The 13,627-nt window shown below is 56.2% G+C and overlaps 2 protein-coding genes across 2 annotated transcripts in view; one reads left to right on the forward strand and one right to left on the reverse strand.

Annotated features, from left to right (window-relative positions):
• Positions 1-69: 69 nt before the first annotated feature.
• Positions 70-4,928, forward strand: ELL3 (elongation factor RNA polymerase II-like 3). Its single transcript, XM_014952705.1, has 9 exons — positions 70-530; positions 919-1,064; positions 1,471-1,685; positions 1,760-1,884; positions 2,102-2,204; positions 2,573-2,804; positions 3,205-3,259; positions 3,510-3,801; positions 3,877-4,928. The coding sequence occupies exons 1-9, from the start codon at positions 70-72 to the stop codon at positions 3,982-3,984; spliced, it is 1,737 nt and encodes a 578-aa protein (XP_014808191.1). The 3' UTR covers positions 3,985-4,928.
• Positions 4,929-5,807: 879 nt separating this feature from the next.
• Positions 5,808-13,627, reverse strand: part of PDIA3 (protein disulfide isomerase family A member 3) — a 9,485-nt gene continuing 1,665 nt past the window's right edge. The window contains exons 3-14 of the mRNA XM_014952706.1: positions 13,473-13,623; positions 12,522-12,639; positions 11,987-12,094; positions 10,967-11,096; positions 10,381-10,497; positions 9,815-9,940; positions 9,422-9,604; positions 8,775-8,883; positions 7,838-7,966; positions 7,040-7,119; positions 6,463-6,520; positions 5,808-6,217 (exon numbers count right to left, since the gene is read on the reverse strand). Coding sequence (XP_014808192.1) covers positions 6,098-6,217; positions 6,463-6,520; positions 7,040-7,119; positions 7,838-7,966; positions 8,775-8,883; positions 9,422-9,604; positions 9,815-9,940; positions 10,381-10,497; positions 10,967-11,096; positions 11,987-12,094; positions 12,522-12,639; positions 13,473-13,623 — 1,429 coding nt within the window. The 3' untranslated portion in view covers positions 5,808-6,097. The remainder of the gene's footprint in view (positions 6,218-6,462; positions 6,521-7,039; positions 7,120-7,837; positions 7,967-8,774; positions 8,884-9,421; positions 9,605-9,814; positions 9,941-10,380; positions 10,498-10,966; positions 11,097-11,986; positions 12,095-12,521; positions 12,640-13,472; positions 13,624-13,627) is intronic.

Below are 13,627 nucleotides of genomic sequence, written 5' to 3' on the forward strand. Positions count from 1 at the left end.
GGGGCCCGTGATCGCCTTCCAGGGCAGCCAGGGGGTGAGTGGGGCGACCGGGGGGGAACCGGGAAACCCATGGCGTCCACGGAGGGAGAGGATCGGGAGGGAGACTGGGATACCCGGGGGAGACGAGGAGCTGGGAGGACGGAGGGGGACCGGGGGACCCAGAGCTGCCGGGGAGCGATGGAGACCGGGGAAACAAGGGCGGCCGTGGCACTGGGAGACCGGGGCGGGAGGTGGAATCCGGGGTGGCCGGGGGTGAGTGGATCGGGGGACCGGGGAGATCGAGGGACGGGACGGGCCCCCGCGGGCCGGGGCGCTGGCGCCGGTGCTCCCGCCGGTGGGAGCAGGGGGCGACGGGGAGGATCCGCCGGGGGCCGGGGGGGGCGCGGCTCTGACGGCCCATCTCGCTGGCAGTGCCTGACGGTGCCGGGGGACCCCGGGACCCTCCCGCGGCTCTTCGCCTTCTCCCTCTCACGCTGCGGCCGGGACGAGCCGCGGGGCAGCTTCGAGTGCGTGCGGCTGGCCGAGCCCCGGTGAGCCTCCGGACCCCGCCTCCCTCCGGTCCCCTCTGCCCTCGGGGCTGTGCTGGCGGCCCCGCCGCGGGAGCAGCCCCAGCCCCGCTGCCGCGGGCACGGAGGGGTGGAATCACTACCCCGGGGTGGTCCCCGATGGCCCCCGCCGAGCAGCCCGGTGCTTCGGGGCCTCAAAGTCCCTGGAAGCCCTCTCTGAGCTCATGGCGTCCTGAGCCCCCGGTCCCCACAGGGACATCCAGAGTTGCCGGGGCAGCGGCAGCCCTGGAGATGGGGCCTTTGGGGACAGTCTGGGGACAGGTGCCTCCTTGCTCAGGGTCTCGCAGGGCTCTCTCTGGGGCCATGGGCAGCCGGCTGGGCTCAGCTGGCGGGAGGTGTTGTTTTCTCCCAGGCTAGGTCAGAGCTGGCTGCACAGCCTGGGCAGCATCCAGGAGAAAATCACGGTCTGTGCCTGGGAGAGCACCCACTGTCTGTCCCCGGCGAAGGAGCCCTGCAGCAGAGCGGTTGTTGAGCCTGATCCAGCTGTGCTTGGCTACGGTTAGTGGAGTGCCACAGGCAGCACTGGCCCGAGTGGCAGTGGGTGCTGAGCCTCTGCCCCCTGCCAGGCTGGGGTTTGATGGCTGGGGGGGGTCTGCTGTCCCCCTGGGACCACAGCGCTGCCTCCTCCAGGACCAGCTGGCCCTGGGATGTGGTGGCTGGTGCTCGCCTTGGCCAGGTGGCAGCTCGGCATGTCTGGGGGTCTCAGTCCACACCAGTGAGCAGGAGGCACCAGTGGCACTGGGAGAGCTGTACAGTGTCCCCTCCCATCATGTGGGGGGGTGGCTGTGTCAGGCTGGGGACATGGGGGCTCAGCGAGCCGTGTGCCAGGACCGATGGGGGAGGAAAGCAGAACTGGTGAGTGTCCCCGGGGGGCTGATGCTGTTCTGTTCTGACACATCTGCAGGCAAAGGCATTGCAGCTTCTGAGAAGGTCGGTGTGACCGGCTCGCTGGGGAAGGGCTCTGTCTGCCGCGTCCATGTCCCTACAACAGCCAGCCCCAGGGCTTCTCGTCACAGACTGGCTCAGCCCCGGGCCCCGCAGCCCCGTCCCAAGCACAAGCTGGAGGGGACGCCGGCGGGCAGGCCTGGCCAGGCACAGCTGCTGGTGGCAGTGGAGGAGGTGGGGAACCGGCTGCGACATTGTCTCGGGTGTGGGAGTGCTGCAGCACACCCATCCTGCTGCGCTCCCCCCAGGTCACGGGGATGGACCCCGCTGCCTGCTGCTGCCACGGGAGGGGGACCCTGGCGGGCCGGGCGCAGGAGGACTGGCCAGGGACCATGGCCCAGGAGCAGCAGCAGGATGCCCCACTGCAGCACAGGTAGAGCAGGGGCTCTGGGGCAAGCAGCGGTGAGAAGAATGGGGTCTGGGGGTACTTGGTGACTGCTGGGGTCCAGCCATGGGCATGCCCCATCCACTGTGGGGTTTTCAGCACCCTTTGGGCAAGAAGGGACCCCCCTCTGCTGCCCGGGCACTCGGCGTTTGGAGATGTTTTCCCCAGCCTTGGTCTCTGGTCTCTGCTCTCTCCCGTGCCACAGGAGCTGGGACTGTGGACCCTCAGCCCTGTCCTTCCTGGTGCCTCTGCAGCAGCCTCCGGAGCACAGCTCCCCTCGGGCCACCGGCAGAAACCTCCTGGGGGTGGTAAGTGCTGGGGGGCTCAGGCGGCAGAAGCCCCCAGGTGTGTGTGGGGAGAGCCTGGCTCAACATAGCTGCTTCCTGAAGTCATTGGGCTTCTGCGCTGCCTCCACAGCAAAGCCCCTCTTCCCCCACCAACTGCGCTGGGGGTCTTGACTCTGCCCCTGCCTCGTGTCCTGTCCACCCCTGGCAGGGAGGGGAGGCTGGCTCTGCTGTGACACCCCCCCCGCCCCCAGCACAGCCCAAAGGACAGGGCTGTGTGCTGGCACAAAGCAGGGGACACAGCAGCCCTGAGCTGGCAGGGGACGCTGCAGCACTGAGCCCCAGCACAGGGGCCCAGAACAGGCCTGTGGCAGAGTGAGTTTGTCTTCCAGAAGCACCTGGGACTGCTGGATTCCTCAGATCCAAGAGCCAGCAAGAGGCACTGGAGCTGCCCACGGATGCTCAACACGCAGCACCCAGGACTGTGGGTCCAGCAGCAAGCTGTCCCTCTGGCCCCCAGCAGCCACGCTGGGGAGCTGGAGAGCCCCAGGAGCGAGGAGGAGAGGGGTGACGGCTGGGAGGAGAGAGTCCAGTGCTTGGAGCAGCACCTCTCTGTCCCCAGAGGTGAGGGGCTGCCTGGGGAGGGGAGACAGGGACATAGTTCAGGGTGCACGGCCCTGCCAGCCCCTCCAGCAAAAGCTGGACTGGAGCCTGGGGTGCCCTGGGAGGAGGTGGGTGTCCCAAACCAGGACTCCTGGCAAGCAGAGAGGCTTTGATCCAGAGGCCAAGGCAAACATGGGGAAGGTGCAGCCTCGTGGCTGGGGGCTGTCCCTCCTGCAGCTGCGTGGCTGAGGGGGCAGCCCCTGCGTCCTGATGTCCCCCAGGGCTCCATGCCCACCAGAACCCTGCCAGCCTGGCTTTGGGGAAGGGTCCTTCCAGCAAGCCCAGGTGTGGGACAGGTCCTGGTGGAGGTGGGGGAGAGGTCCCCAGGGGAGCTTTAACCCTCATGATCTGCTCCTTGTAGATGCCAGGCCCCAGGCCACCAGCTCCTCCTTGGCTGAGGTCCCCGATTACTTGTGGTAAGTTTAGCACTTGCTGCCACAGGGGTCCCCTGTTTCTTGGAGCACTTTGTTCCAGCCCCACAGCGTGGGACGGGCTGAGATGAGCTTCCCCATGGTGGCAGAACAGGCTGCAAACCAGCCCCCACAGCCTTGCCTGCTCACTGCCCCCCACGCCAAGGGCCTCAGCAACATGACGTGGCACTGCCAGGCCCTGCCCCGGGGTCCCGCGGGCCCGTGGAGAACATGCTTCTCCCGGTCGCCGCAGCAGGTACCGCACCATCTGCTCGTCGGAGCAGCGCCGAGCCTACGAGGCCGCGTTCAGTGCTGACTATGGCGAGTACTGCGACCTGCACGCCCGCGTGGGCAGCGTCAGCCGCAGGTTCGTTCAGCTGGGAGCCAAAATGAAGACGCTGAAACAAGGAACGAAGGAGCGCAAGGCGAGGGGGAGACCTGGGGCACGACGGTGCGATGCAGCCATGCTCCGGCCCCACTCACTCCCTCCTTTTGGGTTTCAGGCACTGGAAGCTGCAATTGTGGATGAGTACAGACACTTCAAGAAGGTGAGGCTGGATGCAGGACATGGACCGGGTTCCCTCCTGGACACTGTCCATATAAATATATTGTTTTCTCTTCAGACCTACCCTAGCTACCAGCAGGAGAAGAACCGCTGCGAATACCTCCACCAGAAGCTGTCTCACATCAAGAGCCTGATCCTACAGTTCGAAGGCAGCGGGAGCTCCTAGGCAAACCCTGCTTGCAATTTCCTTGCTTATCAGGGCCTGTTCCCCAAGTGGATCCCTGAGGATGCTTAGGTTAAGGCTGAGGTTCAGGAGCACCCCACAGCCCACGGTGGCTGCCGGGCTGCTCCCGCTGCCATTTCACCGGGGCTGGGTGGGTTCCTGCCCCTGCAGAGCAGGAGGTCCTGGCTGCTGAGGACCTGGCTGCCAGCCGTGACTGTTACTTACACCCTCTCCCAGAGCTGGGTCAGCTTTCCACAGCCCATGTCACTCACCTTTGCTGAGTTAACCTGCAAATCCTTCCTCAGGTGTCAGTTTCTCCTCAGCTGATGCCTCATTAGCATCAGTTTAATTGCAGCACTGTGGTAAGGGATACCCAGACAGCCACTGTCACTCCCCAGCCCTCTCTCACCTTTTGAGTGTCCTTCTTGGCAAGAAAGGACACTCTTGTCCTTTCTAGGAAGTCCTTCTTGCCAGAAAGCTCCACCAAAATGGTGCTTCCTTCTCTCCCCCAGCCCCAGCAATCACCAGGAGAGGACTTTGGGCCAGACCCACCAAGGAACTGAACTAGTGCTACCAGGTCTGGCCACAGACCAGGGAGCAAAGCCAGGATCAAAGAAGCTTCCCCTGGCTCCCCCAAGCCTGACACAGGACCTTGCCCTTGGGGAGCAGAGCTCCGGTGTGGTTTTACAGGAGGTAGTCACCAGCAGTCCCACTAGAGCCCGTTGCACGCCCCCTGCTCTGTGCACCACCATCTGGCCCCAGCTGCAGCGGCCCTGCCAGCTCGAGGACCACTCTGTCACATACATCCACCCAAACACCTTGGTGTCTGTTCTGGGGACAGAGCACCCAAGAGCCAGCAGCAGGGCACGGAGCATAGATGTGTAAGACACTGATGTAGCTGTGGAGGAAATGGTTGTGTTTCAGAACTGGTAGGGTGTAGCTGTTGTAGAGAGAGAACTGTGTGCCGAACATTGTATGATCTACTGTACCTGGAGACTTCCAGCAGCAATAAATAATTGGTCGTCAGCCTCTGGAGCTGTGGGGGAGGAATCCACAGAGAGAGCATCCAGCACTGGCTCTTGTCCTGGAAACTGCCAAGGATCCTCCCTTCAGCTCAAGGGCAGCCCCAGAGCCCCCAGGAGAGATGGGGCAACGGCCTGCTCCTGGTCACCCCCCTCCCCACTCTTCCCCATCAGCACAGCCTGCGCCCCCAGGGGAGTGGGTGACAGCCCCCACCACCCCACCCTCAGCACAGCACCCCACTGCTTTCCCTCCCACAGCCACCAGCCTGCTTCCTACCCAGAGAAGTCATGATCTTACAATTAACTGCTCTTAACGGTCCTAGTCATGCACAGGCCACAGCCAAACACCCCCAGCACGTCCCCCCTTCCCTTGGTGGGGTATGTCCTTCACATCACTCCTCCCTGCACCCAACCACTTCTGCACCAGCTCCAGAGCCCATTTATTGCTGCTGCTCGTGTGGTTGCTCCACTCCTCACCCAACAGCCCCATCAGGTACCACACACCCCAAACGCGCCGCAGCAGCGACCAGACAGCAAGAGCATTTGTGACCACAGCCCCAAAGCCCAAAATCCCAATAAATGCAGCACCTGAAGCAGAGCACATTGGGGCAGTCAGTGCTGCTTGGTCCTGGGAGGACTTGCATTAGCCCAGGAGATAGAGAACAGGCCAAATGCTGTGCTTAATATCTCGCAACAGACCTCTAAAGGCTCACTGGAGGCAACCAGACTCACGGGGGGAAGCTGCTGGTGACCAAGAGCAGGATCCTCATGTGGGGTTTGACAGGTCTCCACAGGACAGCAACATTTGGTCTTAAGGGGGTCATTTTATTGTTTCACTTCTCCAAATGTACAAAAAAAATTAGAAAATAACCCTACCCCCCACCCCCTCCCAAACCACAAAACAAACCAGCCTGGGGAGCCCCACAACAGTGCAGCTAAGAGACGGCAGGAAATTAAACAGAACTAGATACAGCAGCTGGGTCCCCGCAGCCCACATGGTCACTGGCTCTCCATAACCCAGAACTGGCCCCAGTCTGCCCAGTGCTTCCCCAATTCACACGGAGCTCGTCCTGACACAATGACGAGCGGGTACTTTACAAATCCTCCTTCACCTTCTTCTTGGATTTCTTGGTTTTATCTTCCTCCTGCAGCACGGGAGCGTTGGTCGCCTCCCGCTTCAAGTAGCTGATGAAGTCACTCACTTCTCTGCCACCCTGCAGAAAGCACCAGACAGTAAAGCAGGGCCCGGGCTCCCGGGGGGCTCGGGCTCAGGTGCCAGACGGAGACCTACGCAACCGCAAGCAGAGCCCTCTCCCCTGGGGCTCTGCAGAGCATTCCCAGCAGGTACCACTGGACACATTCCCAGGGAAACCGATGGGACAGAGGTCACTGCAGGGGCTCAGCATTATTGGACACCCGGATGCTACTTCACTTCTTTACAAAGTAGCAAAAGACCTACCTCGTACTTCTTTGGACTCTGCTTCTTGCCAGCTGGAGCAAAATAGATGGTGGGGAAGCTGGGGAGAGAGAAGAGACATCGGAGCTCCCAAGGTGCTCGGCTTCCTTTCAGACCTGCAGGCTGGCCCCTGCCAAAGGGACTCCCCCCACCTTGCCCTGGTTTAACACAGTGACAGCTTCAGCAGCTCAAAGCTTGGTGTGACCTCCCAAAACCTGGCCATTTCCAGAGCTAGCTGAGCTCCACTGGGCCCAAGTTTCCTGGCTAAACTGCTTTCAGAAGCAAGCCCAGCTTTCATTTCACACTGCCAAGAAGAGAATCCCAGCAGATGCAAAAGCAGTGGAAGGGGTTCAGCAAGACAGGCCTCCAGGCACAGCCAGGACCTGGGAATCCCAGAAGGCAGACGGCTGTCCTTTGTTTTCACTCCTGATTTCTTCACACTAAGCCAACACCTGGAGTCACACACCCATCACCCCCACCCACCCTCTCCTGAGACTCTTCCAGCTCTTCTGTGGTCAGGAGTCAGACAGGAGCCTGAACTCACCCACTGACAGGGAGGTGTGACAACAGTGAGACCTACCCTCGGACTTCATACGGAGAAGGCACATCATTGGCTGTAGCATCCATTTTGGCAATGACGATATTGGGGTCTTTACTGAGCTGTTGGTAGAAAGAGATGATTACTGGCCAATGCATAGTAATTAACACCAGGAACCCACCGACCCATGTCATCTAAGAGTGATGTCTGAAGGTCAGCACACAGTCTGATAAAGGGTGAACAAACATCTTCTGAGTGGTTTCCTTCTGCCTCAGGAGGGGCACAAGGATGAGTCCCTTCTCACCCAGCTGTATGAGGGCACATCTCCCAGCAGGACCTCTGGAATCTGGTACTGTGGAATTCTGGAGAATGCTCCCCTGAGACAACTGCTCACCCGCAGCTCTAGAAGGTGAGCCATGAGGACGCTCAGCCCTCGGGAAGGAGGGGTGTCTGACAGCCAAAGAGCAAAAGGCTGGTCAGGTCTGGGAGAACAAATTTGTTTGCTCCACTCATGAGAGTGTACAGGGCAGCATTGGCCTTCAGCAGGTGGGAGATCCTGATCATGCAGAGGGAAAACACCCAAAAAAGAACTTTGCCAGCTGAGGCCAGTCACTGAGTCACGGAATATTTATGTGCCACAGCAAGGGGAGCAGGCTAAACCTACAAGTGCAGCTGCTGCCACCCTCCAGGTCCTGCCAAGGTCCTTCTGCATTCACAGGGGAGGCCAACACTCAGTTATCGGGAAGGCACAATTATGCCCCATTATTATAAAGGCAGAGCCTGCAGGATTGTCTAGTGCTACAAAATTCTGTTGCGTTTCGAACAGAGTCCCAGACTTACCTTCTCCCCCAATTCTTTGTATTTGGGCTCCAGGTTCTTGCAATGGCCACACCAAGGTGCATAAAACTCTATCAGGACATCTTTGTCTTCTGCATTGACGATTTCATCAAAGTTCTCAGCAACCACCACCTGATAACGTTTGATCATACAAGTTAAGTTTTTCCTAAGTCAAGAACAGGCAGTAACACAACGTGCTCCACACACTCTGCCCTCCCACAGCAGGACTCGCTGCACCTACACTCCTTACCAAGCTGTAACACCCTCAACTTGCAGGTAAAAACCTGTCCTAAGGTACCAGCACTACCTCCAAGTGAGGTTGGCATCTGGGATTCTTGCAGAAGGAGGACAAAATAATTTCTTTTCCATCCCAGCAAGTTCCAGGCTGAGGAATCAGTTTAGCAAAACCCACTCAGGTGGTCCCCATGCACACATAAATAAGGGAAGTCACTGCTTGCAAGGCCCTCATCATCATAAAGCCAGGCCATGGAATGCTTCCAGTCAGGGCAGAATTTACCGAGACGAGTGAAAGGCAGCAGGAGTTCTAACACTCCCACCATGATGAGATGAACATGTCACTCTTTAGAAAGGAAGCCAGGCTGCGAGGGAGCACAAGCCAAGACAGAGACTGTCACATAATCCCTGTAAAGCTGGATGATCCTACACCTGTAGAGCACATCGCTCTGGACTCAAGCAGCAGTTATGGTGCTGAGAGAACAGAAGGGAATCAAAACCACAGGCTGCATTTCTCCCTTGGCTCAGAAAACTGCAATACAACAAGGGAGAGAATTCTCCTTCCCTCTATTGCTGCAGAGGCTTCTCAAGAGGCCACAAGGCGGCACTTGCAGCGCGAGACACCGGCACGTGACTCGAAGCTGCTGCTGAACAGCATCTCTTCATCCACGGGCAGGAGCTCTGCTGCGCTGGATACAGCACTCACCTTCACAGGGCCGTCGTTGCTTTCAGGGACAGGCTCCGATTTCAAATACTTTTTCAAGTTTCCATCGAAGTAATCTTGCAGGAATCTCTCCAGAGCCTTTCCATCGCGGCTGGAAGGGAAGTTACGTTTTACAGCCACCATCACACGTACAGGATGAGAGGGGAAAGCTTCCAAGGCCGATGTAAGCTCCCTCCACCCACAGAACACATGCCACCCACATGTCCCAGAGCACCTGCCCAGGGCTGGCTTAGAAGACCCCAGAACAAGCGCAAAGGCATCCTTAAGAGTTTTGAGTCTGGAGGCACATCCCTTTCTAAGTTTTAGGCCTTCAAGCACCCTCAAGTTTCTTTTTTTCAAGGAGAAAGGTAAAACTATTTTCTCTGCTCTTTAATGCATCATAGTTCTTATCTAGACACTTAAACACCTTGAATTAAATTATCTACCTCTGTGTAACAGGAAGGGCTGCCAGCTCTCTAGAGGGCAGGAGAACACATGAGTAGGAGCCATTTTGACCCCCCAATCATTTCTCTCAGCTGGAACATCCAGCTTTCCTGTTTCCTCTGAGCTAATCAAGTATGATCTGGTCAGACACCTCCAGAGCAAAGTCCATCAAGTGAGAGGCAGCACTGCTAAGTTCAAAAACTTACGAGAATTCTTCCTGCATGACATATTTCTCTCCTTTAGCAGTTCGGATGGCAACCACTGGAGCCTCGCCCGCGCTGCTGTCTAGACCAAACTCTGAAAGCTCATGGCTAAAGGTTTTCCGACTTGCGACAGCAAAAGAGAGTTTGTGGCCAGCATCTAAGAACTTCTTTGCAATCATCATAACTCTGAGGAAAGAAAAAAAAACAACAGAACACACAAAGTGTTATTCCTTGGAACATTTTCTTCCACATGATGTAATACCATTCATGTTGAAGTGCACACTGGGCAAGGAATTCAGGTATGAATAACAGGAGAAACTTTTGTCAACTGAGCTATTGTGCAGCCCCGACCAGGGGCGAAGTGAGAGGGGCTGATTAACCCCTGCTGCTCCATACCTGTTGCGCCAGTAGTTGGAGCCCTTCGCGTTCTTCTCGTAGTCCACATCATAATACGCCACCAGCAAGTCCTTCCCCTGGATCAAGTCTTTGTTGTCTTCAGTCATGTGTGGACAGATGCCAAAGCTACCAATGAGACAGAGGTATCACTGCCCAGAACCCACCACCCCCCAGAAACTGTTAAATGCCAGTCATCAGTAAGACCCAAGCAACAAACACTTTGCCCATTCACATACCACCTTATTCCAAGTCCAATCTCCATCTCCAGCCATAGCATCAGTGGCTGTATCTGACTTACATAAGGCCAGAGCTGGCACACTTCTCAGGCAGGTCACAGCTTTTAAACAGAGTGTGGCTATTAGAATAGGGACAGTAAATGCCAACAGCCATGCCAGGCTCTTTCTGGAAAGAAGGTGGTCCCCAAAGGAGATGGGGTGGGCAGAACAGCTCTTTTGGACACTGCACAGGAACTGCAGCAACGCCCGTTAGAGAAAACAGGTTCTGACAGGGTGGAATCCAGCTGTGGCCAGTCTGTCTGTCACCTTCTCTGGGGAGGAATCACTCACATGTTCTCCTGGATGAATTTCTTGATCTTCACACTGGTGATTTTATCTTCTGTGTACTTGATGGAGCTGTCTTCAAACTTGTTTGTCAGGCGTGAAGGGCGAAATAAGACTATACCCCTGAGAGGAAGCAGGTATCATGGATTAGTTTAGCATATCCCTGGGTTTCTAAGGACAGCAGCCAGATGCGGCAAGAACCCAACCTCCAGTGACCACCCACACTCACTGTTCACAGCTTCAACAGGACTGACTAGTTAGTGGGTGGCACTGCTGCCTTAGATCTGCCTCTCAGATGCTTCTCCGTTATTGAGACGGCCCACGATGAGAAACAGAAAAACCCCACCATAACAAGCAATGGGGAAGCAAAACACCTCTGTTGAGATACCTCCCATCTGGAGGCAGACACTAACTCTCCAGAGCCTGCAACCATTTGTACCTTTTATCTCAGTTCTGGAGAGATAAAAGACATACCACCAGCAGTTGGGGAAGAAACAAGACTGTAAGCTATGTTCAGAAAGGTAATAATTGGAATCCATGAATTTGTTTCAGACATCTCAGTAACAGGAAATCCTTGTGTTAAGAAACTTACTCTCCATCTTCGTCATACTTCTGCACCAACTGGTCCTCACTGGTGTGTGCAAAACGGTAGTTATCTCTTAGGTTGTTAGCTGCTTTCATGAATTCTGAATAAGCATCACCAGAGGCTTCTCTGAAGAAACCTGCAGCAGACAGACAGGTGGTGACTCCAAACCGACTCAGCAGCAACCACTGTGCAAGCCCTCATCGTTCTTCTCTATATCGTGCTGAAAGATCACTCCTCAATCAAGTCCTCCAATCCATGCTCAGGCCTTCATCTTTGATAGTTTCTCTCCCATTTTTGTTGGAACCTTTCTGTGTTCCCTCCCTTCCACCAGCAGAAACTTACTCATGAGTCTGCCCCGCTCAGTCGCTCGGCCAAAAGGCCGTTGTCCCCTGAGCACCAAGCAGCCCTTTTGTAACCACGTGACACCACTAGTGACAGCAACTGCCAATGTACTTCATAAAAAAAGGTTTGTGAATGCTGATCAATACTCAGCCAGTGCTGCTTGTGAGATGGCCCCCAGTCTGCACAGGAAAACTGCTCTCGCCACTTGTGAAGTGTGATCAAATCATACGACGTTGACAGCCTGTCCCGAGACACCACCTGAAGGTACTTTCTAGCAACCCAAAGCGACCTGTTGTCAGCCGGCCAAAAGAGCAGCAAGCTTTAAAAAAGCTGCACTATGGTGCCAGGAGGTCTGACGGACGCTCAAAGAATCACTAGATTAAAACAAACAGGTTGCAAGGAATCCCAGAGGTGACCGAGTCCCACCTCCTGCAGGACCAGCCTCAGAGCAGATCAGGTTGCTCAGAGCTTTGTCCAGCTGAGTTTTGAAATTCACCCACATTGAATGTTCCAAAATCCCTTTGGGCACATGTTCCAGTGCTTTATCATTCTCATTATGAAAGACTTTTTTGCTCATGTCCAGCTAGAATTTCTCTGGCTACAGCTTATGATACTGCTTGTCCTTTCACAGTGCATTCCCCAAGACAGCTCTCGGAGCATCGGTGCTGCACCGAGTCTACTCACCCACCACAGACGCATCTTTGTCACCAATGAATTTCTCAAAATCAGCCACAGAATTGAGAGCCACCGAAGCAGGTCCCGCCTGTTTCTTGAGATGACTGACAATCCCATCTTAAAAGAATTAAGTTAAATGATTAAAGAGATCAATACAAAGTTCCACAAGACATTTTTCAAGCTTCCTAAAAAAAAGAGTCATTTCTGCAGAATCAACACACCTCTCCCGTACAGCAAATGTGAATTAAAGGAGTGCTGTCACAGGAACCTTCTAGCATTTTCCAGTTACTGCACATCAAGGGTACTAGGAGTTAAAGATAGTGTGGAAACCTTCACCTTTAAAAAGGAGCTTTAAGGGATACTAAACATCCAGGGCTCTGACAGCACAAAGAGTTCTGGAAAGGGCAAGGGGGGGTTGTGTGTGTAGGTGGCAACCTTCTTTGTGTCCTTCAACACACATAATGTCCCTGACACAGGCCTATTAGATGTGGGTCTGCCTCCAGCACCATTTCGGCAAGCCAGACACTTGCTGATGAGCTCTTACCTGCTGTCCTGGGCCCATCGTAGGTTCCTGCCTCTTCTCCATCTCGAAAAATCTTTAAGGTGGGATATCCGCTGACTCCGTACTTATTACAGGTGTTTGAGTTTGCTGTACAGTCAACCTAAAGGAAGAGGAATGTTACTAGTCAGTGACCTGGCCAGCCGTACGCACAGAATAAAGTGGCTTTGCCATTGCCCACATTATCACACAAAGTCTAGAGAGCCTGAAAGCTCTTGGATGCCTTTAAACAAGGCTGAATTTCTTTCACAGAAAGCATACGGTTCCACAAAGCACCTACAAGACCAAAAGCTGGGGAAGGAGGTAGCAGGGGTATAATATTAAGCCCAGAAGAATTTTTGAGGCAATACTGGAAAGGTTAAGCAGTAGCAAGTTTGGCCAGACTACACACAGAAAAATAGCAGAAAGGGTAGATCCTTGTAATCAACAACAGGCTCAACGGGAATCAACTGCTCTCAGCACCTCACCCTTACTGAAGTTCCCACAGTGCCTGCAGAAGACAGGCCGACCTCAACTGACAAAGAGGCCACGGTGCCAAGAGCCTGTGCCACCTCCCAGAAAGGAAGAGGAAGACTCTGATTTGAGAAACCATTCACTTTTTCTGGCAGGAAAAAAAGCTCCTGTAGGGCAACCCTGCCGTTACAAGTCCAGGGCCACTTCTCCGGCTGGATCACACTGCTCACAGGAGGCTCCTTCCTCCCGCCCGGGCGAGCCCTCCTGACGCCCCGCACACCCCCTCGCACGCCCCGCACACCCTGCGCGGCTGCGGCCCTCGCCGCCTCCGGATTCCAGATCCTTCCCCGACGCCTGGCTCCTCCGGGGGACGATGCCCGCCGCTGCACGGAGGCCCCCCGGGAGCGCGCTGCAACGGAAAAGCCCGCTGCGGCCCGAGCCCGCCCGCAGGCCCCGGAACGGGCCGGTGCCGCGAACCCTCACCTTCACCAGCGGCACGATCCCCTTCAGCCTGGTCGCCGCCGACTCGTACTCCGGCGCCAACCTCTTGCAGTGCCCGCACCTGGGAGGACGCGGGGGGTCAGGCCGGCCCGGAGCCCCCGGCCCGCACCCGCCCCCGGCCCGGCCTCTTCCCCTCC

This window comes from Calidris pugnax, unplaced genomic scaffold (genome assembly GCF_001431845.1).
Source record: "Calidris pugnax isolate Ruff unplaced genomic scaffold, ASM143184v1 scaffold187, whole genome shotgun sequence".
Classification (NCBI taxonomy): domain Eukaryota; kingdom Metazoa; phylum Chordata; class Aves; order Charadriiformes; family Scolopacidae; genus Calidris; species Calidris pugnax.

Bases quoted from the DNA above. Each gene is read 5' to 3' on its own strand.
- ELL3 (XM_014952705.1), top strand. From the start codon at position 70: ATGGCGTCCACGGAGGGAGAGGATCGGGAGGGAGACTGGGATACCCGG. The intron at 1,885-2,101 runs GTAGAGCAGGGG...CCCGTGCCACAG, and splicing joins GATGCCCCACTGCAGCACAG to GAGCTGGGACTGTGGACCCT. The intron at 3,260-3,509 runs GTAAGTTTAGCA...TCGCCGCAGCAG, and splicing joins GAGGTCCCCGATTACTTGTG to GTACCGCACCATCTGCTCGT.